The 25,326-nt window shown below is 50.3% G+C and overlaps 11 protein-coding genes across 11 annotated transcripts; 7 read left to right on the top strand and 4 right to left on the bottom strand.

The window, feature by feature from the left end:
- Positions 1-530: 530 nt before the first annotated feature.
- Positions 531-2,803, bottom strand: CRN1 (coronin; the record flags this gene model as incomplete). Its single annotated transcript, XM_043280250.1, has 9 exons — positions 531-731; positions 786-1,503; positions 1,559-2,020; positions 2,085-2,188; positions 2,243-2,291; positions 2,347-2,489; positions 2,560-2,619; positions 2,673-2,701; positions 2,770-2,803. The coding sequence occupies 9 exons, from the start codon at positions 2,801-2,803 to the stop codon at positions 531-533; spliced, it is 1,800 nt and encodes a 599-aa protein (XP_043137848.1).
- A 620-nt stretch (positions 2,804-3,423) lies between these two features.
- KAR3 (putative kinesin family protein (KlpA)) lies at positions 3,424-6,403 on the top strand (the record flags this gene model as incomplete). The annotated part of the gene is made up of 6 exons (XM_043280251.1): positions 3,424-3,441; positions 3,498-3,627; positions 3,702-4,007; positions 4,413-4,544; positions 4,604-6,168; positions 6,227-6,403. 6 exons carry the CDS (start codon positions 3,424-3,426, stop codon positions 6,401-6,403), a joined length of 2,328 nt encoding a protein of 775 aa, XP_043137849.1.
- Positions 6,404-7,963: 1,560 nt separating this feature from the next.
- ACHE_50526A (translation initiation factor eIF-2B subunit family protein) lies at positions 7,964-9,628 on the bottom strand (the record flags this gene model as incomplete). Its single annotated transcript, XM_043280252.1, has 2 exons — positions 7,964-9,434; positions 9,492-9,628. The coding sequence occupies 2 exons, from the start codon at positions 9,626-9,628 to the stop codon at positions 7,964-7,966; spliced, it is 1,608 nt and encodes a 535-aa protein (XP_043137850.1).
- A 275-nt stretch (positions 9,629-9,903) lies between these two features.
- ACHE_50527S (GFA family protein) lies at positions 9,904-10,499 on the top strand (the record flags this gene model as incomplete). Its single annotated transcript, XM_043280254.1, has 4 exons — positions 9,904-10,011; positions 10,060-10,221; positions 10,291-10,411; positions 10,468-10,499. 4 exons carry the CDS (start codon positions 9,904-9,906, stop codon positions 10,497-10,499), a joined length of 423 nt encoding a protein of 140 aa, XP_043137851.1.
- Positions 10,500-12,539: 2,040 nt separating this feature from the next.
- On the top strand, positions 12,540-14,081 carry ACHE_50528S (uncharacterized protein; the record flags this gene model as incomplete). Its single annotated transcript, XM_043280255.1, has 1 exon — positions 12,540-14,081. One exon carries the CDS (start codon positions 12,540-12,542, stop codon positions 14,079-14,081), a length of 1,542 nt encoding a protein of 513 aa, XP_043137852.1.
- A 901-nt stretch (positions 14,082-14,982) lies between these two features.
- Positions 14,983-15,429, bottom strand: ACHE_50529A (Zn(II)2Cys6 transcription factor domain-containing protein; the record flags this gene model as incomplete). The annotated part of the gene is made up of 1 exon (XM_043280256.1): positions 14,983-15,429. The coding sequence occupies one exon, from the start codon at positions 15,427-15,429 to the stop codon at positions 14,983-14,985; it is 447 nt and encodes a 148-aa protein (XP_043137853.1).
- An 820-nt stretch (positions 15,430-16,249) lies between these two features.
- On the top strand, positions 16,250-16,977 carry ACHE_50530S (HHE domain protein; the record flags this gene model as incomplete). The annotated part of the gene is made up of 3 exons (XM_043280257.1): positions 16,250-16,483; positions 16,533-16,864; positions 16,917-16,977. 3 exons carry the CDS (start codon positions 16,250-16,252, stop codon positions 16,975-16,977), a joined length of 627 nt encoding a protein of 208 aa, XP_043137854.1.
- Positions 16,978-17,071: 94 nt separating this feature from the next.
- On the bottom strand, positions 17,072-17,513 carry ACHE_50531A (Con-6 family protein; the record flags this gene model as incomplete). Its single annotated transcript, XM_043280258.1, has 3 exons — positions 17,072-17,168; positions 17,232-17,384; positions 17,437-17,513. 3 exons carry the CDS (start codon positions 17,511-17,513, stop codon positions 17,072-17,074), a joined length of 327 nt encoding a protein of 108 aa, XP_043137855.1.
- A 685-nt stretch (positions 17,514-18,198) lies between these two features.
- On the top strand, positions 18,199-18,636 carry ACHE_50532S (uncharacterized protein; the record flags this gene model as incomplete). The annotated part of the gene is made up of 2 exons (XM_043280259.1): positions 18,199-18,400; positions 18,464-18,636. The coding sequence occupies 2 exons, from the start codon at positions 18,199-18,201 to the stop codon at positions 18,634-18,636; spliced, it is 375 nt and encodes a 124-aa protein (XP_043137856.1).
- A 1,109-nt stretch (positions 18,637-19,745) lies between these two features.
- Positions 19,746-20,426, top strand: ACHE_50533S (uncharacterized protein; the record flags this gene model as incomplete). The annotated part of the gene is made up of 5 exons (XM_043280260.1): positions 19,746-19,762; positions 19,818-19,885; positions 19,943-19,973; positions 20,029-20,035; positions 20,094-20,426. 5 exons carry the CDS (start codon positions 19,746-19,748, stop codon positions 20,424-20,426), a joined length of 456 nt encoding a protein of 151 aa, XP_043137857.1.
- A 1,491-nt stretch (positions 20,427-21,917) lies between these two features.
- eng2 (putative GPI anchored endo-1,3(4)-beta-glucanase) lies at positions 21,918-23,924 on the top strand (the record flags this gene model as incomplete). The annotated part of the gene is made up of 1 exon (XM_043280261.1): positions 21,918-23,924. The coding sequence occupies one exon, from the start codon at positions 21,918-21,920 to the stop codon at positions 23,922-23,924; it is 2,007 nt and encodes a 668-aa protein (XP_043137858.1).
- Positions 23,925-25,326: the final 1,402 nt, after the last annotated feature.

Below are 25,326 nucleotides of genomic sequence, written 5' to 3' on the forward strand. Positions count from 1 at the left end.
TTCTCTTCACATCCGTGATTTGAGCATGGTAGTCCCGGCGGGCTTTTTTTCTCTGCAATACTTTTCCATGCAGCTCTCTCCACCGGCACTGGGGAAAAAGGGTCTTTCCAGACAGAAGCGAGGGGAGCTATTCTTCAATGCTTCTGATTGCTCCTTTTGGTCGACGTGGTTGGGAGAGGCATTGGGGTGAGTGAACGATGAGATGGATTCAGCACAAAATGTGCGGTATAGCTGGCTGTCGTAGTTAGTATTTCAACGCTAAATTGTTTGACGAGATCAGCTTTTATGGTTCCAAGAGATTGAAATCTATTTGTAGTCAAAAACAAGCCACATATACTACAGTAATGAATTGCAACCATCTATCTAGCCCAATTGATATCAACCAATATACAGACATCCAGGCTACAAACAAAACGAGAGACAGGACCAACGATTCTTTTGTGCAGGCTCAACAAGCAAAAGTATTAGGAAATAGGAAGAAGGCGTATAAAAAATGGCAGAGCTACGTAGCAACAAGTACAAAACCCAGGCTAGCCCAGCTTGGCCTTGAGGGACTCAATCTCCGCAGTCAATGTTTGGACCTGGTCTGCCTGCGATGCGATGGTCTTGGTCTGTGCCGCAATCAGAGATTTAATCTCACTGATTTCGCGTGTCACGGTATCAGCCGCGACGGTGGCGGTAGCGGTCAGGGTTGATTCTCCGGAGACGGGTGTCGATGCCGCGGTGGGGGTCTAAAGGGCGTTAGTTCATATTACTACTAACCTCGAAAGAAGTAAGAGCCTTACCTGGACAGGAGACTGTCGCGACTTAGGCTCCTCTTTCAGGTGCCATGGGCTGGACTTGACGGACGGCGATTCAACCTCCGTTGCAGAACGAGAAGGACGCTCAACTGGCTTGGGTACTTCGTCGAAGCTCGAGTCCTCGTTCACTGGCTCGCGGTCCTCTTCCGAGTCGGCGAACTTGTTCACCATGGCGGCCATGGATGCACCCTGCTCCTTCATAGATGGCGCCGGCTTCACAATAGGAGTGGGCTCGGGAGCCGGTTCAGGAGCCTTGACGGGCGATGGTGGCGTAGGCTTAGGCTGAGGTTCAGGCTCGGGCTCCGGCTTGGCGTCGGACGATCCAACGGTCGTGGTGGGTTTGTCTTCCACACCAGTAACCTCCTTCAGGCCCTCGCCTTCGTACAGGCTGGCCATGGAGATCTTGGGGGGAAGGGCCTCCTTGCCGGCGAGCCAGTCTGCGGCACCCATGGCAGGGGTAAGACCAACAGTAGGGGGGTAGATGTCATCCTGGAAGTTCTCTGACCGACGGGGGACGATGAAGGAGATGGGTTCGATATAATTGTCGTTGACAGTCTTGTAGGCTCGGGCGACTTCGTTTTCGTGGGCGTTGACACCACGCTTGGGCATAAAAGCAATACCACGCTGAGGATCACCCGATTTGTATTCAGAGAGGAACTCAAACTTGTCGTTCTCCAGCTCAAAGTATCGGATGTTTCCGTCACTACGGATTGGTTAACTCTGCACCCGTGGCCCCATTTGAAAAAGTCGAGACTTACCCTCTGCCGGCCAGGTACAACATTTGCGTGCCCTCATCCCAGAACGGCATGCACACACCGGATATCGAGTCCAGCGTCTTAAATCCGGTGATGGGCTCGCGAGGAGCACGGATATCCCACAGTGCCAGCTGGCGGTCACTCATCTTGGAGAAACCGGTGGTCGCGATCCGGTCGCGCTCACCCAGCCACACGACACGACTGTTCTTAGCCCCCGAGTGTCCTTGTGTCTCATATGCAGGGCGTTCCTGGCGGGTATCCCATATCCGCAGCTTCTTATCACGCGAGGTGGTCGTGAGGAGGGAACCGTTGGCGCTCCACGACTGCGATTGCACCATGTCGCCCAGCTTCAAGGTCAACTTGGCAGCACCGGCCTCAATATCCCAGATTTTCACTGTGAAGTCGCCTGAGGCTGTCGCCAAAATGTTCTCCGCAGCGGGGTTGAAGGTCGTGTATCCGACTTTTCTATAATGGGGAGATGAACGGACCGTCAGCCTCGAAGACATTGGTTGATTAAAGAGAAACTCACTTGGGATGACCACTCAGCTTACCCACGGGGGTAACATCTTGGATTTGGTCCGGCTCGATATCAGGCCGGATAGTGAAGTTCTCAGGTACTCGCCAGAGACAGATCTAGGACAACGGGTCAGCTTCTTCCGCAGAGCGCATGTCCATCAAGATACTTACCTTTCCGTCATCAGAACCGGATGCAAGCAACTCATCGTTGAAAGGGTTCCTAATCCCGGTTATTTCCTCATCCTGCTTCCCTTATCGCATCCAGCAAAGCTCACCAATCGGTGTCCAGTACCACAGCGGTATGACCGCGGAATAGGGGGATTCTCTCGGGCAATTTGCCACGCTCATGGAGAGGAATGACAGCAAAAGCACCACCACCACCGGCTTCCCAGTTTACGGACAGATAGCGAGGGTTGACCTAGTGTTAGGCGTCAGATCGCGTACGTTCGCGAGATCAGGGGGTTGGTTCAACGGAGGGCGGAGCGCACCTTGACCAGGTTCGTATCGAAGGCATTCGCGGAGACTCGAAGATTATCGTAGCATTGTTCCTGCCCTTGTTAGAATGACGAGTTCAATAATGGGGAGAGAGCAATTGGCATACCTTCTTTGTCGGCCGCCCGAAGACGTGACCTGGTTGATACTACCTGTCAGATTCCCGATTGCGGGTGTTTTGAGGGGGCACGAGGGGAAGAGCGTACGGTATTTGGAGGAACGGACAAAACGACCAGACATGACTCTGCAGTTGTATAAGAGAAAAGGAGCACAACAGGAGAATAAAGGATCAGCGATAGAAAAGAGGAGAGGAAGAGAGACCACGTTGAGAGAGCGAGGTTAAGCTGTTATTCTAGCTCCGACGATTGCGCTGCGGGAGGTCGGTCTGGGAGCACCCGCACCCGGAATTACACCTCCGTTTCAGGACAGTTGCAGATGAGACTGATCCTGTAGCATACTTGAAGAGTTATTCTTTAATCATTATAGCAATTGAATTAGGCTATTGTCCATAATTGAAGGCAGCTCTGCTCAGTTCTTCAGCATAGAGGACGTACCTGTATCATCGTGTATTCAAGGTTGTAATAAATACCGCTAACCTCATATGGCATAGCGCTGCCCCGCCAGGTCCGCTGAGTCAGCTCCGTTTGTTTACGTTTGTTTTGGTCCCTCCAGAAACCACAAACACAGCAGAACAACGACACAACGCAGCAGTGGTGGTAACGGTGCAGCGGTTTGAGACGGTTTAGTCCTATTTGGAGCGCTTGGATTAATCTCTCTCTTTTTCTAACTTCTTATCTATCTACTTCAACCCTCTCCGCAGCCCATCGACGAAGCTACCCGACTAAACAGACGTCCCCATCATGAACGACGAGAATATGGTAATTCCCGCTGGATGCAAGGTCGTACATGGTCTCATTCGACTCACAATACGCAGGTGCGCTCCAAGGCGCCGACACGCGCTCGCGTTCCCGGAGGATTGAAGGAGGCCAACCCGGCCTTCGCCAACTCCCGTTCGGGTCTCATGCAGCCCGGCACAATCGCCAAACAGCCCTCTACTCTACCACGTACGATGAACAAACGCGATAGGAACGAGGTATACTTTGTGGACTGACAGGGCTGACAGGAGGACGCGCAACAGAACTATCTCGCTCGAAAAGCACCACGCAGGCCCCTGAAACCCAAAAAATCGGACCCGGGAGAACGGCCACATCGAAGACCGGCGTTACCACCCGCGCACACACCAGGGCAAAGTCCGCCGCAGCTCCCGCCACTTCCACTAGAGCCTCGTCGCGAATTGCCGCTACCACACGACAACCAGCTCGACCACATTCGGCCCTCAGTGGTCCCCGAAAACACACCGGCCCCTCGATTCCCAGACCCGCTACGTCCTTGGATACCCATGATGAAGAAGAACCCGCTGGAAGTGTTCTAGGTAAACGAAAGGGTAGGCGACAATCCCACCAGTTATTCCCCCATTCCACATTCTCTCCCCCAGGACGGTCATTCCCAGGCGTGTACAGGAACGACTCGTGGAGCTACGTCAGAAATCAGGCATCTCTGCCGGATATGAGAAACACTACCACTGAGTCTTGCCGGCGCGAGTCTTCCATATGCACCGTCATGGAGCAATTGACCTTGGACCAACCAACCTCTGGACCCCTATGCCGCCAAACCGTGCAAGATGGACCCAAGAAACCATCGCCATCAAAGCTCCCCATGTCTACCCCAGTCAAATCCCTCCCAAATAGGCCCCTATCCCCTCCCAAGAATTCCTCCAAGAGACACCCGTCACCCATTATTCCCTTCCTTTCAAAAGATTCAACGGTCAAAGCGTTTAACAACTTTACAGATGCCGGATGGGACCTAGAACGTCGAGAGAAACATATAGAGGAGTTGATGAATACCTTCATGACCCAGGTTGGCAAAGCCGGGCAGGATAGTTTTGGTCTAAAAGAAACTGTTGAGCTGTACAAAACACGAGGTAGGTGAAGCGGCCTGCGATCAACGCGGAAAGCAAGTCTAATAAAAAAATCTCTGCAGTGAACGAATTAGAAACATCCAAGGATCAATTGTCGGACAAGAACCTCAACCTACGCGTGGAACTCGAGACGGCTAAATCTCGATTGGAAACGATGGAGAACGTCCTAAAAGAAACGCAGGAAGAGCACGAAATCGAACTGGAACGCATGAATAAACGGCAGCGTATCGAACTGGATAACGCAAAAGAAGAGAGTAAGGAACAGTTGGAAGCATTAAGCGCTCAGCAAGAGGACGAGATTCGCGAACTTAAGCGCCGGTTCGAGCGCGACTTGGAGGACGAGAGAGCTGCGCGACAACGAGAGCTTAGCCAACTCAACTCCCAAACAGCCTTCGATGCGCAACGGGTGCAAATCGAAGTTGAGAAGAAAGATCGAGAAATCCGAACACTGCAGGACGACTTGCAAACATTGCGCGACAATCTCGAGCGAGAGCGGAAGAATAACCAAGACCTTCGCCAGAACCTCGACACTGCAAGCGGCAACAGCATTACTCTTGAATCGTCCATCCGCGCGTTGAAGGCTAGAATTGAATTCCTCGAATCCGGACGGGAGGAACAATCCGCGTCATTCGAGCGCTTGAACCAGCAAATGATCGATGCCCTGGCCGAAACCAATGAAGCGAAAGACAAGCTGCGGAAGGAAGAGACACTCCGTCGGAAGCTACACAACCAGGTTCAGGAACTCAAGGGCAATATTCGGGTATTCTGTCGAGTCCGGCCCTCGCTGGAGAGCGAACCCGAGACCGACATCGCCCAAATCGGATATCCCGACCAGTCAGACGAGTCGAAGGAGATAAATGTCCTGGGCCCGGAGGAAAAGAGCAGCCTGGGAGCTGTTTCTAGGAAGAACAACAACTTCGCTTTCGACCGTGTGTTTAGCCCATCGACAGCGAACGGGGAGGTTTTCGATGAGATCAGCCAGCTGGTGCAGAGTGCCCTGGACGGATACAATGTGTGCATCTTCTGTTACGGTCAAACTGGTAGTGGAAAGACTTACACAATGTCCTCTCTTGATGGAATGATTCCTCGGGCAGTTCACCAAATTTACGAGACGGCCCAAGGCCTTGAGGAGAAGGGCTGGATGTACACCATGGAAGGCAACTTTGTCGAAGTCTACAACGAAAACCTGAACGACCTACTTGGCAGTGCCGACGACCTGGACAAGAAGAAGCACGAGATCCGCCACGACATGCAGCGTGGCAAGACCATCATCACTGATGTCAACACCGTCCGCTTAGAGTCTCCCGAGATGGTTGAGACAATTCTCAAGCGAGCCGCTGCCAACCGTTCGGTTGCGGCCACGAAAGCCAACGAGCGCTCCTCGCGGTCTCACTCCGTGTTCATTCTCAAGCTCATTGGGGAGAACCACATTACGGGCGAGCGCAGTGAGGGTACTCTCAACCTGGTAGACTTGGCAGGCAGTGAACGCCTGAGCCATAGCGGAGCTACCGGCGAGAGATTGAAGGAGACGCAGAATATCAACCGCAGCTTGAGCTGTCTAGGAGATGTGATTGCCGCTCTGGGACAAGGGAAAGAAGGTGGACACATTCCCTACCGGAACAGCAAGGTACGTGTAATTCATTTCCCCGCATTCTGGTGGCTTTACACTAACTTGATGACTATAGCTTACGTACCTCTTGCAATTCTCCCTCGGAGGCAATTCCAAGACCCTCATGTTCGTCATGGTCAGCCCGTTGCAGACACACCTCGCCGAGACCCTAACCAGTCTCAAGTTCGCCACGAAGGTGCACAACACACATATCGGAACCGCCAAGCGCCAGGCTCGTGTTCGCGACTGTTAAGATTACTGATGATACTTGATGCCTTTTGCTTTCTGTCTGTCATATAGTCTGGCGTTTATACGGTTCGAGGTCTGTTGGTGTTTGGAGTATTTTTGTCTGTTTTCTAATACCACCTCGTCTGTGTTTATTTTGATATTGGGTTTAGCGCAGCGTTTGTTTCAATTTATGGACATGATTTATTCGATCTATGTGACTTTTTTCCCGCATGACTTCAAAGATATATTCCGGTGAAGTGTAAACAAGTAGCCTCGCCTTCTTAGCACGTCAAAGATTCTGTCATCATCGCCATTCAGCTGGTCATCATCTCATCAACCTCCAAGAACACCCCACTGCGAAAGTTACAGTACATTCTCTGCCAACTGATCAACTGCGAGTCATTTGAGATCTACGCTGTTTACACCGAGCTCAGAGATCATGATACCAATTTCAGACCAACAGACTCAATTACAGCTCTTCTAAACATTGCTACGAGGACTAGTCTTCCTGTCACTGCACTTACAGTGAATTTTATGGGCTGTCGATATACAATCATCCAGTCCCTCAACGGCTACAATTGTCAGACAAGGCCCAGTTCATTGCACTTGGCCAGCATCTCAAAGAGCTGGAACTGCGCTATACACTTTGAGTTTGACATGGTTCGTGATTGGACATTCAACATGTCACTTCACGCTCTTACACTTCATACACTGCATTTTAAAGGCCAAAGTGAGGAAGAGGGCCCATCACTCATCCGTCGCCTTGCAGCAGCAGATCTCCAATGGTCACAATTGCAGGACCTGCAACTGGAATGTATCTGGGCATCCCTTGCAGACTTGATGATTTGACTTCAGAAATGCCGACAGACACTTGCATCCTCAGATTGGATGTTATGAGACTTGATGCAAACTTTGAGGAGGTAAAACAGATGTTTTAGACCCTCAACAACTTTCCGTCGTTCTGTGGGTTGGGGTTGGGTCTGACTCGGGGCGATTTCATCCACTTTCGTGGTCTCTGGGAGTGCTTTTGTTGATGAGGAGCAGGATACAAAGTTTGAGCTTGCTTCCAATCACGTTCGTGGGTGGCCGAGGAATTTCTATGTAGCCGGCTCGGGTCCGAAGACGGATGTTGCTTTGGATATACTTGCAAGAACGGTGGACTGCGCTCTTAGACGAATAATGGACATAGAAAGGATAATGAAATGTTGTCAAGGTCGTTTCCTGCCAACCATCTGACAGATCATTTGAGCCCTTTCAGGCACAAAAGCTTTGGCCGCTGGTCTAAAGGGAAACATAAGTGACAGCTGTCTGTGAAATTACTATGTTGTTGGCAAAGATATTCTGGCATTAGGGGTTGGAGCATGTCACCCTAAAGACAAGTAAAAGGATTAAAAAATCCACCACCACGAAACGGGTGGTTAGACCAATATAATCGATCTTCTCCGGTGCTATATGCTTTATTCGCGCTTTATAGGATGAAATTCGTTATTGGAAGGGACGAGACGGAAATAACATTTCTAACCATGGGAGACTTATTTTGACGTTCATTTACCACTAGTGTATGCTTTGGAAGTTCGGTTCCGATCTATAATCCACCAAAATACCGATTTATCCTCCCTCCCAGTCGCAGTGACTGGTCCCGAATGCTGTCCTTATTCAGCACACCTTGCTCACAAACCAAAGCTTCCACGAGCGCCAACGGAACCCATTCAAAGTAGATATTCTTGACTTGCACGCGAGCATTGCTATCCCCAGACTTGCTTGCATTGATGCCGTCTTCCAAGACTGGAAGACCCTTGACGCCTTGACTGTTCCATCCATCCACAATCTCCATCGGGTCATTATCCTCCTGTGATGATTGCGACTCCTCCCCATTTAGTCCTTCGATTTTCTCCAGGTCGCTTAGCACGAGTACCTTGATGGAGGGCTGAACGTGCTTTGCGCTCAGGACAGCGGGTAAAGAGCCAATTTTGTTACTGATGCCTTTTGTAGTGGAAATGCGATCTGCGCCTATCAGGAGGAAATCGACATCTGTTGCGGCGAGGGCGACGGATGCGTCGGTATAGATTTTGATTTCGAGGGTTTTGTTCTGTAGTGATGTTGGGAATTGGGATTTGAACTGGGAGTATAGGGAGGATGCGACAGTGACTCCCTCGTATAGAGGCCGGGATTCGAGGACGCGAAGCTCAAGGGCTTTCACATTCCCTATAGCACCAAAGGCGTCTAGGATGCTGTCTCGTATTGTGGAACTAGCGGAGACAGTCATAATAACAAGTCTGTTCTTCTGTTGATGATCATCCGATGAGGGAAAAGCCGACTGTAGATACGAGACAAAAGCGTCTTTTATCTTCTTCGCTCGGCACTTGCGCTCACTAATATGGTGGTCAATTGCCCCAAGTATACGGTCCCATTTCGCTTCCTCGCTCGTTTGCTGCTGCCAGATACCATCCATGTCACTCAAGATTGAAATGAGTGCGTTTGTGATTGAAGTCCCCATGCTCTCGCGGCCATTCTTTCCCAGATGCCACGCAGCCATACGTACCATCGCCCACCAGTCATCATCAAGTCCATTACGCGTTTGCACGACAATATCCCGAAACACGCCCAATGCAATCGCCGTCAACTCTTGGGATCCGCTCTGATGGTCCATCTGCAATCGGTCTAGTCCCGCCGACAGCACCTCGGCCGCACGCTCATTCATCTCGCCCTCGAACCATATCCGGCGCAGACTCTCATGCAGCCGCGGCACGCCCCCGAACTCTTCATTGTCGACTATGCTATCCGGGTCGAACCATTGCCAGCCTTCGTGTTCCCAATCGATTTTGATTGCTTTTTCGCCTAATTCTCCTTCGCCGGTATTTTTTAGGCGGAAGGCAAAGGGATGGATACTCCATTCGCGGTTAACGGAGGGGTCTGTGAAGGAGAATGGCTTGCCGGTGCGCCAATGGGAGAGCGAGGTGCAGTTGAGGGAGGTTTCTTCGGAGAGTTCACGCCATGCTGCTTCGAGGGGAGATTCATTGGGGTCGATGCTTCCAGAAATCGGTGCTAGGTGGCGGCTTTGATTGTTAGATGGTTGTGCTGGTGCTTTGGATGCGGGGATCATGGATACCCACCGATATGTCCTCACTTTGTCACTGCGCCGGAACAGCGCGACTTGAGGCTTTTTCCGTCCTTCATCTGGGAATTTGAAGATGAAGGAAGAGACAACGGCGCGTTTTTGCGGAGGTTGGGACAGGTTTGGTGTCCTCATCTCTGCCAATAGCACAATGGTTGATGTGGTGGGATGACTCGCGATGGCGGTGGATGCGATGAGTCGGTTATCTTAGTGGTTGCCCATCCAAGTCAAAAACTACATAGTAGAAAAAAGACAATATTCATCATGGTCACATCATGGTCGTATTCTGGAGAGAGCGTTGATGTTTTTACTTTATCCAAGGCCACATGACGTCAGCACCGTTATATATTCCATGCTGGCATTCGCCGTAATGCCAGTCGAGCTCATACAAAAGCACCAGGATATTAAATATGCCTCGATATACAGGATCCTGTTTCTGCCGTCGAATCAAATACAATTTGGATCTCTCCTCTCCAGACGACGCCAGAACCTCCCTCTGTCACTGCCGGAATTGCAAGGTCAGTACAATCTCAATTGGATACAGCTTGAATCTAAGATTGGAATAGAAAGCATTCGGAACAAATTACGGTCTTACGTCTAAAATTCCCAAAGACGCCATTGCTGTCACAGCCGGGAGACCTAAAGAACATGTCGCCGACAATGGCTCTGGTACGGTGATCCATCGGGAGTTCTGTGATAACTGTGGAAGTTTCATTCTGGAATACGGGGTGGGTTATCTACTTTCTCATCACAACTCTAAGCCCTATGCGAGCGATGACTGACTCAATTGGCCTTAGGATGCTGTTAAAGAGCAGTTCCGGTACATCTGTGTAGGGTCACTCGATGACCCCGAAGTATTACCACCCAAGGGGGAATTCTTTTGCTCATCAAGAGTGAGCTGGATGCCGGAGATTCCAAGTAAGCTCTTTCTTTAATATGGTTGAGTGCTATGCTGTCAGACATTGACTCGTTAGATGTATTCCACAAGCAGCAGATCAAGGAGTAACAACTTATCGCCTATGATTTACCATGTACTATATCTTTGTATATTAACTATACTCAATCAGCATTGTTCTAACCCATAATCACTCTGTCACGATCATATAGCGGAGGTCTAAAGACCCCTCATAAAAAGGATCAGGACGACCTGTTAGTTCCATCGCGTCCTACCACCATGAATCCGGTACACATAGCGAAGCTGGCGTTTTAGCTATTGCTCAATTCACTCCTTGCAAGCTCACGACCGAATAGCACATCGCTCACGATTGATTTAAACTGCCTCCGGTTAATTCGGCTCTGTTGGAATGTCTCCACGTTCGTATACCGCGCTGTCTATTTTTGGCGCGTAGTACGTTGTTACTGAGTTGTCAGTCTTGTCCTTCCCGATACCATCTTAAACTGTACTCTGTATACTACCTTCTATTATTATAGACAGAATATGCACACTAAGTTGTATAGCGGCAGTAGGAGCAGAGTTCGATGGAATAGTACCCTGCAGTCATAGCGTGATCATCCGGTGATCACTGTTGCATATCCAACTTCACCATTATTCGCCATGTATGCTCCGGATCTAGCGCTTATGGCGCTAATCACAGTTCGCCATTAGAAGTCGTCGGCTAACAACCCGAGCTCCCTTGGTAGAGTACTACAGTTCTCGGCATGGTCGAAAGCTGATCGGATTATCCGCTGTAAGCAGCCCGTAGACGTAGGACACGACGCAATCAATAATCGCTCAAAGCGACACATTCCACCTCGATGACGACTCAAACCATACCAATGAGATATGGCATACTGGCCGACGATTTCAAATCGGGGAGAAGCTGAGAGTAAGGGCGGAAAGCTTTATCCGACAGACGCGTTACTGTATTCTGTCTTCCCTAGATCGCCGTGGATGGGAATGCAAACCGCTCATCTCACCGCAATGCGTGTATGTGATCTCTGATGCAGTGTGTAGGATCTGCTGCATGATTATTGCCCTGTGGCCGCCACGACTGCCATATCGTATGCACACGGTTAACGAGGCTCATATGCATTATGCATGTCGGTTCTTGTGCCGTAGTCGGTAAGAATCAATTGCCGAAAGATTGAGTGGGCGAGATTGAGTTAACCAAATCGGGAGTGGCGTCTCCATCCCTACTATGACCTGTATGATAGTTATGGATACGCAATTAAGCAATGGTTGTTCTCAACGGCGAACATTCCCGAATTCGAATCCGAACTGAGATCATATGCATGATGATGTAGCATCTTGACGTGCGTGGCTAGTGCAGACCGACTTTCTTTTCTTAGCCTCGTGCATATGCATCCCTCGACGGGACAGGATGACAATTCGCTGTCTACCCAGAGCTCTACTTTGACAATAGCTCTCCCCATACATAGTACATCCGAGACATCTAAAAAAAAAAGTTTATGCGCCAAACTGTAGGGCTCCATGTAGATCCTCAACATTTGACAAGGGATACCTTAGGTGATCCTCGGATTACACGGCACCCATGACTTTTGTCATCACGACAGAGATGCAGTGCTTGGGTTGCATGCATGCACGAGGAAAAGCCATCCCTTGTAGCTGACAGTTCTATCGACAGGCGACACTGGACATGTCCAGGTTGGAGCATCAAGTACTTGGATAGCACCGGACTAGTGCCGGAAAGGGTTATTAGCTCACTGTTGGAAATCCATTGCAGAGCGTGATCCGCGTAGATGCAATAATAATCGGAGATATGCGTCCCACCCAATAATTTGGTCAAGAACACCGAACATCAGAGCTTTAGACTCCACGATTCCTCCACGCATGAGCATATGCAAGGGGAGTCCAGAGGCGAAAACAGCACACAGTCGCCAACGAGATGCTATTGCATCTACCCAACATGAGTCTTGGAACGGATTTCGCTGAGCCAAATGTTATAAATACCTAGTCCTGTTCGCTCCCGATGACCAGACCAGAACAATCAATCCATTTCTATCAACCCAAGAGAATAATTCCAATTCTCTTCTCATCTCTTCCTCTTCCAGACCCTCCAAAACTTTCTCTTGATCTCTCGTCATAATGCGTTTCTCTACCGTTATCCCAAGTGCCCTTGTCGGCCTTGCAAGCCTCTCGGCTGCCGCCCCTACCAAGAACATTCCCAGCGAAGGTGCCGTTGCAGACGTCACAGATGTGCCTGAAGCCGCGAACGTCGACAACATCAACAAGCGCGCCGAGGACGCCGCGAATGACGAACAGAAGAACCAGGACGACGACTATTTCGTCAACCCCGCTTCTCCCGCTGGCCAGCCCCAGCCCGGCTTTGGCCAGTCCGGCTACAACGCTGGCGCTGCTGTCCCTGGCTTCCGCGGAGCTGGTTACGCTCCTCGTCCTGACTACGCCTCGCACCCTCCCCCGTACGGCGGATTCGCCAAGCGTGACGAGAACAGCGGCGAGTACTTCGTCAACCCTAAGCAGGGCCAGCCCGGCTACGGCCGCCCTCAGGGCTATGGTCGCCCCGGATATGCTCCTGGCACTGCTCCCTACCCTGAGTACGCCCCGGGCACTGCTCCTTACCCCGAAGTGACCAAGCGTGATGAGAACAGCGGAGAGTACTTCACCAACCCCCACTACAGTCAGGGTGGTTACGGCCGTCCTGGCTACGCTCCCGGCACTGCCCCCTACCCCGAGTACGCTCCGGGTACCGCTCCCTACCCCGAGGTCACCAAGCGCGACGAGAACAGTGGCGAGTACTTCGTGAACCCCAACCATGGCCAGGCTGGCTATGGTCGTCCTCAAGGGTACGGCCGTCCTGGTTACGCCCCGGGTACCGCTCCCTACCCTGAATACGCTCCTGGCACCGCCCCTTATCCCGAGGTCACGAAGCGCGATGAGAACGCCGGTGACTACTTTGTCCCCGGCCCTGCCGCTCCTGCCACTGGCTACAACGGCCCCGGCTACGGCCACCAGGGCTTCGCTCCTGGCTCTGCTCCTTACCCTGAATACCCTGGCGCTGGCCGCTACCCCGGCTTCGCCAAGCGCTCCAACGACGCTCTCGCCGGCGAGGACCACGACGGAAACTGGATCATCCGCCCTTACCTCGAGCCCGAGCACGACCCTCTCTACGTCACCGTGAACCATGTCGGCAAGCGCGACGAGAACGCCAACGACTACTTCGTCCCCGGCCCCGCTGCCCCCGCTACCGGCTACAACGGCCCTAACTACGGCCGTCCCGGCTTCGCTCCTGGCACCGCTCCCTACCCCGAGTACCCCGGCGTTGGTCGGGGATTTGCCAAGCGTGACGAGAACGCCGGCGAGTCCTTCGCTCCTGGTCCTGCCGGTCCTACCGCTGGTTACAACGGCCAGGGCTATGGCCGCCAGCCCAACTATGCCCCTGGCACTGCTCCCTACCCCGAGTATGCCCCCGGTACTGCCCCCTACCCTGAGGTCACCAAGCGTGATGAGAACGCCAACGAAGCCAACAACTATTTTGTCCCTGGGCCCGCTGCTCCCGCCACCGGTTACAACGGCCCCAACTCCGGCTATGGTGCTTCTGGCTTCGGTGGCCCCGGCTATGGCAACGCTGCTCTCCCCAGCGCTGCTGGTACCCCTTGGTACGCTTAAACTGTCAGCCGTTCGGTGATGGCTGATGGCCGATTTGGTACGACGAGCGTTTTTTTTTTTTTTTTCCCTTGAAGCGTAACCGGTAATCTTGCGGTCTCTTCAGAGTTATATGAGTTATATATTTCGGGTATCCATATTTGGATGTTAATGAACATAATTCGTTAATGACGCGGAGGATGAGTTGACGACTGTCTTTGTTAGCTTAGCGGGTTTGTTTTTTGGTTGCTTTCCTTGTTTTATCTGTCTAGTCACTCCCTTGTGTATATGGTTGTTAATTGCAATGAAGTCTCTCCTTGAAAATATCTGATATGTGAAATCAGTCTCAATCGTATTTGGAGCGTAGTTGATGGCGAGTTGAAGACGTGAAGAAGTTGATGCCAAGCCTGGCGTGGGTCGCGCGCGGCCGAGAGCGGAGATCTTGGCACGCTAGTCTTAGGGCTGAAGAACGAATGTGGAGCCGACTGCACGAGCGATTTTAGTTTTAGTATATTCTCGGCACTTGGTCTGAGTTTTATTCACATTTTATGCCGAGGGGTATAAGGATCTAGAATTGGACTATACGCGGTTGCCTGAGAAGTTAGAAAGTGGATGGATGTCGGGCAATATAAGCCCCAGTTTTGATTTGATTTCCAATCTATATTAGGTTCGGTCCCCACACCAAAGCCTAGATATGTATGCACACACACACACACGAGGGAATGGAAAAGAAAGAGATGAAGGGGCCGATTTCGGTCTCATGTCACATATATTCAAAAGAACGCCAAATTTTACCCTCCCAAGTTTTCGTCTGATCGTTGCTGGAATGAAACGAAATTATGAAGCACACAGGGCTTCCTCTCCACTGGACTAAGCAATACGCGGGATTGAGTAGCCAGGGACCTTTTTCAGTAATGTATGAAGCTCACGAGGCTTCTCTGTCTTCACTCAGACTGGGCAATACATGAGATTGCGCAGCCGCTGATTGTTTCCGCTTCTTCTTTGATACCCTGAGCGGATCCACATAGAAGCAAAGTGTCTGTTCGTTAAGACACTGCGAGCAATGTGGTCGTCGGCCATCGCAGGCTATTCCGGCCATCCGGCACGTCTTGCATGGCGAGTTCGTATCATCCGCACCGGACTGTTTCCGGAGTCCCCGAGTGATATCGAACTGCGGAGATGCAGAATGTTCCGGGGCGAGTCTCGGAGGGCTAGTGATGTTGTAGTCGTCGTAGTCGGTTTCGTAGAATGTCACTGGCCAGAACCACTGTGACAGGCGTCTGAAGAAGCCGGACTTTGGCAGATCATCCTGTCCGAGTGGGGCGCAGTGCATGGGATTCGAGAGACGAGGGGTGGTCTGAACAGCAGCCATATTTTGGTGAGATGTGGGGATTATTATGGGCTCTGTTCGCCACGGCGACATAAAGTTAGTATGTGTCAATAATACTGCGGGCAATCTTGAAGAATGTACATACCAGTTGTGATTCAGCAGTCGAATTCCAATAATGCTGTGATATGAAAAGAGGAAAGTTGGACGAAGAGAGAAGAAGCGATAGCAGCTTAAGAGGAGTCAGACAGAGGATGTCCAGTAGACAGCAGCAGACAGGCAGCCAAAGCCAAAATGAGTCTTATGACGGCAGTCGATGACAGCTCGGGGAATTAAATGTCATGCAGCAACCCGAATCATCAGCCCAACGACTGCGAGAAACAACACATTTGACAGGTGTTAAGCGCCATTGCCAGCTGGACCTGCAGGGGTCGGTTGGTTGGATGCAAATGCCGAAAACGCCTGCTGTTACGTCAGATGCGCTTCATTAGGATTCAGGCACAATCAGTGCCTGCAGCGGCGGGGATTCTAAGTTTGATTACAGTTACAACAGTAAAATCAATAAAATATTGCATTTTGCATTCTACTCTAAAAACAGAAGGCACTCACTTTAATCCCAATGACAGGTGTTCCTGGTACCTTGCTACCCAGCATTCCCCGGACTTTATTTCCGGAGTGACCTCATTCCGGAAACCTTGTCAACCACGCCACATACCACCGTGACACCTGTGGCACAACAATGTCAGCCTATATCCCATTGTTCAGGGAATGACATCCCTGACAATCTGTGCTAGTATGAAACGAGCTGCATTTGAAACCACCCCCACACTAATCCAAGAAATTCAAGAGATCGACCACCGCTACCATGAGCTCACGCATTTTGGACACCATCAAAGGAGACCACCAGGAGATCGAATCAGTCTACAACAGACTCAAGCAAGCCAGCGATCCCGAGGAGCTCACGGCCTATCAGAACAGATTGACCTGGGAAATCGCCCGGCATGCGGTTGGAGAGGAGTTGGTGATCCTTCCGGCAATTGAGAAGTACGTCCGGGATGGGAGGGACGTGGCTGACAAGGACCTCCATGAGCATCGAGTGGTATGCTGCTGAATTCCGTGTATTGGGTACGGCCACTAACAATGACCAGATAAAAGAACAACTGTCCAAGTTCCAGGACATGTCTAGCAGTGACTCCGAGTTTCTCCCTACCGCCCAAACTCTCATGTCCCAGGTTCTGGAAAATCATATGGGAGAGACGACAAACGATTTAGTCAAGCTAGAGGGTGCTATCACTCGCGACGAGAGCAACCGTCTCTCCAGATCTTTTAACCGTACCAAGATGTTCGTGCCTACCAGAGCGCATCCCAGCATTCCCGATCGGCCTCCGTTTGAAACAGCCTTGGGGTTGATGACGGCGCCTGTGGACCAGCTGATGGACGTATTTCGCACGTGGCCTGAAGATGACGTCGACCAGATCGAGTAGGCTTCCCGGTCTTCCTGGTGTTGTACATTCTAATGGGATATTGTGTAGGGCGGACGATGAATATGGCTATATGAGTCCCAGGCATTGTAAATTACCTCTTATAGAGTGATTGTATGATAAAGCAGATAGGTGTCTTTATAAATATACAACATGTTAATTGATTATAGTTAATTCATTCTCTATCCGTAGTCTAAGTTTAACAATTACTCCTCCGGCTGCTGCGTCTGCTCCCCCAGCTGATTCAACTTATCACCAGCCTGCTTCTTTCCTCTGTCCGTCACACGAGGATTCTCCTGAGCACTGCCAAATACCAATTAGTATTAGGTCTCCCCAGCAACATCCATCAATAAGTAATATACTCACGCTTTCAAACCGCCCGCTACACGAGTAGGCTCTTTGTTCCGCTGACGAACTTCATACAGATCCTGCCGCGGTTTGTTCCCGTGGATCTCATTATCAAGCACGTCTTGCGCGTGCTGCTTGGCTTCATTGGAGACGCGTGGGTTGTGCAAGGTGCTGCTCTAGTGTTTAATCATGGTGCATATGGATGGGATAATGAGGTGCTTACGCCTTGTAACCACGCATGGCGTTGACCATGTCCTCTCCGGAAGCGGAGACTTCGTTGTTTTCTCGAGAGTAAGACATAATTGTTTACTAGTTGAGGCTGTTTCTGGAAATAATCTGATAAAGTGGAGTGGAGCCGTGATGATCAAAAATATTGTTGGATGGAGTATGGAGTATGTGATGTAGCAGATGGAGAAGTGGAGAAGTTTTTTGTTCAGTTAGTTTGGGGGGTTGAGTCCAAGACTAGTGTCAATTGATCTAATTGCGCGTCATCTTGCCACTGTATTCGCAATTTGCCATTCAGCGAGATACATCTGTTGGGGTTTAGTGTTCGATATATGGAGTACTCGCTGATCAATTCGTGATGTGCAGTGTCACCGCTGGCCGCGCTGTCCCTGAGTTAATGCCTATCAACGCTCTGAAAATGACCATTTACCTGTTTAAGCAAGTCAATCGAATTGTACGAAATGCAACAAAACATTGTAGTCGCCTTTAAATTCAGATGACGTCCCCGAAACGTCAAAACCCAAAGTATTACGACAACTCCGAAAACAAACCTTTGACAATATTTTGACATCAAAGTGGCACTTGAATCAAGATTAAACCCATTTCAGCTAGTAGTCATGGCTACATCATTGCCTTCATGGACGGAGTTATAGTACTCTCGAAATCTTCGCCTTGAACGTCCGGACAACTCAAAACTATCAGTTACGACACATGCTCTACAACCATACCTCTTTTCAGTTTGAAAACAGATAATAACAAAATGTCCAACCGCCTTGAAAGAGAAGCCGAAGACCTCTACGAGGCCCAAAACGACGCCTCCCCGGTCCCCGGCAACGTCTACGACAGCTCCTACATCAGCGACACTCGTCCTGAGCTGAGAGACCAACTCCCCGTCCAGGCTGACCAAGAGGACTACGATGATCCCATGCAGCCTCCGTACTCGAACTCAAATGAGCAGCTCGGTATGCACTACATTACATTGACATGGATGGAGCATGATTGAGATGCTAATGGTGCGTCTACAGAGGAGGATGAAAAAGAGGCCATTAACCAGTCGAACATCTTGGAGGGTGATCGTACGCGCCATGCTAAGCCGCAGTCTGCAAATAGGTACAATGAGGGACCCGATGAGGATGACTTGCCTGATTATGTGAGGTATGGTACCTCGGGTGTGTCTGGGACGAAGAGGTTGAGTTAAATGAATGGGAATGAGTTGGAATTGTGTTTATATTTTTGGCTTTTGTGTATGATTTTATGAAATAGTCGTAATTGTATAGGTGGCTTTTGTGTATGATTTTATGAAATAGTCGTAATTGTATAGGTTTTTGTATTCCGCTAGGCTAGTCAACAGGTGTGTATGTGACGTCACCTGATGGCAATAGAATGTTCAGTTATAGGCTTTGTTGTGCATTTTCACATTGATCCATAATCAACATAATAGACATTTTGAGGAAATACTACGGTCTTTGGATTGCTTAGTGTAGTTTTATCAGTTGCCGATCAGGAATCCATGGATTTCCTTTTGGGATTAGATCAAGTATTAGATGTCGAGGACATTCCTTAAACTCCATGCAGAAAATCAAGGAAAAGATATTCTCATAGTTTCCTGGACTTTTGTGCCTTGCCAGTGATCTCAGTGATAGCACGAATCTTCCGCCGTGTGGTACTCACGTAGAAAACCCGATGCGATGATGTTTTTATTGTTATCTCTTTGGTAAGGATGTCTTCTCCTGTCAAACTACGATGGGCACTGACAGCCTGCGCTCGAATCATAGGCTGCTGCCATTTTGTGTTCCTCCCTTGTCACGGTATCCACTATTGCCTGGCATACATCTGCTAGAAATACCAGACCAAGGTGACTGAAGGATTGTCTCCAAATACACTATCATTGCGCCCAACTTCTCCGTCGTGAGCACTAGAACAGGCAAGATCTCGGTGGTTCTATTTCTCCCCCGGTTGATGGCTCAAGCGGCAACGAAGACAACATGAATCATTTCTTTATATGCTGACCATCGTGTCCATTATCATTAATGTCATCTGCGTCGTTGTCCTGATGGAATTCTGCATTCCTGCTATGATCTGGGGTTCTTCCACTCCAGGACACTGTATGAGCCTGATGACACAGTTGGTTATCGGGCTGCTTCAGGCTTGTAAAGTGGTTTACTCCTGTATTCATAAAGGGTCTTTGCTGGTGTCTATCAATTGGCTTATAATACCTTTACGGATTTGGCCCTAGCGATCTTTCCGGTCTTCATATTCCCAAACGTTCAGCTACCTGTCAGGGCAAAGCTCACCAGCATAGGCGTTATGCGAGCTGGCGTGCTGTAAGTACTTACGAGAACAGCAGAAATATATAGACAAGTGCTAATTTGCCGCTAGAGCAGCAGCAGCGATTTTAACCAAGTGCATTCTGCTGAAGCAACTTCCAGATCAAAACGATATCACATGTATGTTTCACTGAACAGATATACCTTTGGCATCCTTGCTAACATTAATGCCATTAGGGGCCTGGGCGCCAATCACTCTGTGGTACTCGTATGTTAAATGAGCATTCTGCCTATCACTAGCAAACATGTCTGGTCCGTTTCAGAGTTGAGGTCAGTACTAGTCTAATGAATCCCGACACTGACATATCCTTGACTCACCGAGATACAGATTTACATTATTATAATCTATGCCACACTTCCCACCCTTCGACAATTCTACCTCTTCACCATGGGCCAATCCTACCACAATAGCAGCTGCGGCAGCACTCGGTCTGGAGGACTCGGTGGTTCTCACGCACGGGAGAGATCACATTCCGTTGGGCTGGCGTCGCTGAAGTCGCGACTGAAACCGGGCGGTAATGCCATCGCAACTTACCAGCAGGCATTTCGCCAGGAGAATATTTTGCCGGCAAAGACACAGATCCACAAAGTGACCGAGTTTCAGATCTCCAGAGATACACATGGGAGTAGTCATGGACTTCATGATGGGCCTCACGAATGAATATTTGTATCTTGCACATTGATGTATATCTATTCTCACATAGTGAGAACACATGGATTTAACGCCAATATATCTTGACGGGGCTTACTCGTACGTCGGTATTTGCTATGGCCGTTACTTGCCTTTTTTGGGATATGTAGGCTCCGGACGCTCCGTGTATGCTCGTATTTGCAATACAATATTATCATGCGTGCAAGGCCACGACGCTGACGGCAAGGTACCGTGTCAATTTGCTCTTTTCTGGCATATTTTTTTAATATATGTATATGCAAGGCCGCGCTTCTGGCACAGACCAACTGTGCCGTAGTCGTATCCCGCCTCGTGTCGGCGATGCACGAGACAAACAAAGACAACAAGTGTGCGTCTCATGCTGGCTGCTTTGTCTAGATCTAGCAAATGGAACATTTCAATTGTCAATTAGAATGCTCTTTTACATGTGTGCTTATTTTGTATGGCAGCCCATTCGCGCCTGGGATCTTGATCCTCAACCCCGCCATAATATTCACTTCAGGGATGATCTGAAATCTCCATTCGTCGCGCAATGATTTCACAGATCACCAGTTCTTTCTCCGGATCGATTATTAGATGGCCCTGGGAGTCTACGAGATTCCGGAGTGTTGGAGGGGTGATCGGGAAAGAATGCAGGAGATCGGAGTCCGTGACATATGGTGTCCGCCGTATACACAGACCAGGGAGGTAATTCACTGACCAGATTCTGCTCATTAGATGGTGCTATTCATAAAGACAATTGACTTTGGTTCCTGAATTAGTGACAGCCAGTGTTTCATCTACAACATCGTCCAGTCACAGTTCATCCATGGACCTGAAGAGAAAGTTCGGCTGCCCCTGTTTGAGATGGCTCGGGAGTGTTTCAGTTGCCGACCACTCTCTCTGCACATCTTGTCGCCGGCCCACTCAGCATGCCAGAACGCCCGAGAAAGAAGAGAATGAAGGGTCCCTGGAGTCTGGACTTCCTCTGGCGGGACGCTGGGAGTGGCGCTGATTCGTGCGTTACCTGGCCAAGCAGAGTAACCCTCCAATCCGCGCGCTTCGGGCCCTGAAAAAAAGAGCCATTGTCGCGTGAATGAACCGCATTGACGGGGATATTAATAGGTACGCTGCTCTTATTGTCCTTCATTATTGACGACAAAGAGCTTTATTGGTCAATGGCGCTGGCTGGGCCGGGTCTTTTTTCGTCTTGATTGTTTTTATTTGGGCCGATTGTCCCCAGTGCTGGCATCCGTTCCCTTCCATCCCCCTCTCTTTATTTTCCCATACATTCTTTCTTGCCCCAGGTCCCAGCTAGACTGACGACCGCATTTTCGACTTTCATTCCTTCGCGCTTTGTGGCAACCTAGAGGGTTGTATTCCGTTCATTTGGTCCCTGCATCTTATCCTCTTCAAAATCCCTGCTTGAGCCCGGAACTGGATTCCTTTCCTTCTTCCTCTGAGAGTTGAATAATAGTAGTCCTTTGTTTTCTTACATTCATCATGCCTTCTTCCTGGCTTCTGAGCGTCGGGACGCTCGTCGCTTCATCGATTTTCTCCCCCGTTGTGGCCGGTGGCTCATGGCCGGCAAAAAGCTATCTACTCGCCGAAAACTGGCAAGGCGACTCGTTCTTGGATCATATCGAATTCTTTACCGGGGCCGACCCTACCAACGGATATGTCACCTACCAAAACCAGAGCAGCGCGGAGAGCTCGGGTTTGTTCAAGGTAACCTCCAGTGGGAGTATGTACCTGGGCGTGGACCACACAAATACTCTAGATCCTAACGGCGCGGGACGGGATTCGGTACGAGTCGAAAGTAAAATGTTCTACAAGCAAGGTCTCTACATTGTCGACATCGCGCACATGCCCGGGAGTGTTTGTGGTACCTGGCCCGCGTTTTGGTCTGTTGGTCCTCGCTGGCCTCAGGATGGCGAGATCGATATCGTTGAAGGGGTGAACAAGAACGAATACAATGAGATTGTCCTGCACACTAGTGGCTCCTGTGGAATCTCGGCCGACAATGACATGACCGGTACTGTGAGCTCCACGGAGTGTGGTGAAGCCTCCGGCACCATTGGTTGTGTTGTGAAGGGTAAAAATGGCACGTCTGGCACTCCGTTCAACGAGCAGGGCGGCGGTGTCTACGCCCTGGAGCGTACCTCTGAATTCATCAAGATCTGGTACTTCCCGCGTGGTTCAATCCCCAAGTCTATCGCCAACGGCACACCGGACACGGCTCACTTTGGGACTCCCATGGCGCATCTCCAAGGATCCTGCGACTTTGGTGAACACTTCTCGGCACAGAAGCTGATATTCAACACCGATTTCTGTGGTGACTGGGCCGGTGGTATCTTCGGACAGGATGGCCTTTGTCCAATGAGCGATCCCAGCGACACTTTCAAGAGCTGCAAGACCTACGTTGCGGAGAACCCTGAGAAGTACAAGGACTCGTATTGGGAGATCAACTCGGTTCAGATCTACATGGCTGGCTCCCGTCACCATGAGTCCAGTCAGCCTGCTTCTGCAGGTACCGCATCTGGTACTGAGGTTCCCACGAGCAGTGCGGCACCAGCAGTCGAGTCTACTGCTGAAGCAACCACATCCAGCATCGCGTCGACCACTGCTGCTCCCGAGCCAACGTCTGAGAGCACACCTGTTGCAGAATCAACGGTGTCCAGTGAGAGCTCTACGCCACCGACGACTCAATCGCCGGTCGAGAGTGTCCCCGCACCTGACACCAGTGCGCCTATCCAACCAACTAGTGGTACCACCTCTGCGGTGCCTGAGACGACACAATTGCCGGCCGAGACCACTTCCTCCGCAGTTCACGCCAAACAGTCCAAATCCCGAAGCACCGTGTACGCGACATCGACGACTACGATCTGCCCTCAAGCAGCCAGCTCTACTGCTGTGGGTGCCGTGGGCGCTAATGAGCCTGAACCCGAGACCTCGCAAGCTAGCCATTCGTTCCCTGCCAGCAACAACGTTCAAGAACACGGTAGCCAGTCTCCAGCTAGCGAAGCTCCGGCGACGTCTACGCCTGTGGCTGAGCCTGTTGCAGAGTCGACCGAGGCTCCAGCTGAATTGCGCCCTACTGGTGCTGACGCAGTCGGTGCCTCTGCTCCTGCTTCGTCTGAGAGCTCTGCAGCTCCCGTCACCCAGGCTTCCTCGACTGAGACTCCTACTCAAGCGCCTGCTACCCATGATCCACAAGCTTCTGAGCCTGCACCATCTTCTGCCGCGGCAGTTGAAAACTCCGCTGCCCCCTCTCCTGCACCGGCGACGAGCAGGGTCCCTGTGATCTCTTCGGAACGTGCTTATTCGCCCAGCAGCAGCACGCCTTCTACCGTCCACGCTTCCGGTAGTTCTTACTACCCTGGATATGGTGCTTCTGGTACGCCTTCTGGTAGTGGGCCAACACCACCTCTCTTCACGGGCGCTGCCAGCAGACTGTCTGTTGGAGTAACTGGTGTCCTTGGAGCTGTTGCCGTGGCTTTGATGGTATAATCATCTTTTTTTTTTTTTTCTCTCCCTATTTACGATATCCTATAAAGACCATCCAATCTTTTGCTTATGGTACTATCTTGCTGTTTAATCGTGCTCCCTTTTCTAAATACCTTTCGCACCAGTCACCACTGCCTTCATTTTGATATCCAAGCGTCCTAGCATATCTTAGTCTAGAAATAACAATGCACGCTCGAGCCTGCGCGATTCAAAATTCCTATTATTACTTAGCATATCAATAGTCTCGATCAAAACATCCCCGCTGATTCGCATTGCAGCTAAGCGCCCAAGTCTATATGCATGCCCAGCGCTTAGCAAGTCAATCACACCCACGGCTCAATCTCTCCTACATCTATCTACTTGTATTCATACGGTAGATGGCGCTGGCGTCCACCGCGCCATTTAACGCTTAAAATCAAGACGAATAGGCATTATTACCCCGATGAACAGGATTTTAGCAGAGAATTGCGCATGACGCAGCATGCTTCTGGAGTCAATCGCCGGCATGTGGGATATCAGTCTGTGCGTCTGTTGCGGGATAGTTTTGATCTAGATAGGCCGGAGGGCAAGCATATCTGTATGGTCTTCGAGACGCTAAAAGAGCCGCTTTGGTTTCTGAAGATGAGGTTCGTGAAGGGTGTATTGCCGGATGATATGTTGAAGCTGGTGGTGCATATGGTGTTGCAGGGGTTGAAGTATTTGCATACGGAGTGTCATTTTATCCATACAGGTGAGTTGTATCCAGTGATTCTGGGGTGTATAGAAGGGTTGATGCTAACAGAAACAGATCGAAAATAAGACAATACCCTAATGGTTCTCAATGACCTAGGCGTTGCCCAAGATGAGACAATTCGCCCCTCTACCCCAAAAACACGTCGATATCCAAGTGCACGATATACCTCTCCCGACACATGTTCGGATCAGCCCAGGAAATAGGAAGACCAGTAATCATGGCTTTCGAATGAGCCGTTCGTGGCGACGATCAGAAGTATCGCTATTATCCCATTCAGCCTGATCCTGATTCTGCGCCGGAGGTCGTGCTCGAGTCGGGACGGAGTTATAGTGCTGATATATGGATTCTGGGGGTTTTGGTAGGTCCTTTTTTTTTTTTTTTCAAGTGAGAAGAGGGATTGCTGATGGCGTAGATGTGGGATTTACTTCAAGGGGCTACGCCTTTTCAAGCGGTGCAGCCTGAGGGTGTTTCATTTTCGTATGAGCAACATCTGGCAAATACCATTGCATTATTTGGTCGTCCGCTGCGGGACTTGATTGAACGGGGCGGGGGAGTTCGCAGTTTTTTGTTGATGATGGTGAGTTTCTCGGTGTACATGTTGACTACATGGCTAAGTTACGGTTTAGGGGAATCTAAGTATCCCGAACTCGTTCCTAAGGATGCAAAATTAAA

The sequence above is a fragment of the Aspergillus chevalieri genome, chromosome 5, assembly GCF_016861735.1.
Source record: "Aspergillus chevalieri M1 DNA, chromosome 5, nearly complete sequence".
In the NCBI taxonomy this organism is placed as follows: domain Eukaryota; kingdom Fungi; phylum Ascomycota; class Eurotiomycetes; order Eurotiales; family Aspergillaceae; genus Aspergillus; species Aspergillus chevalieri.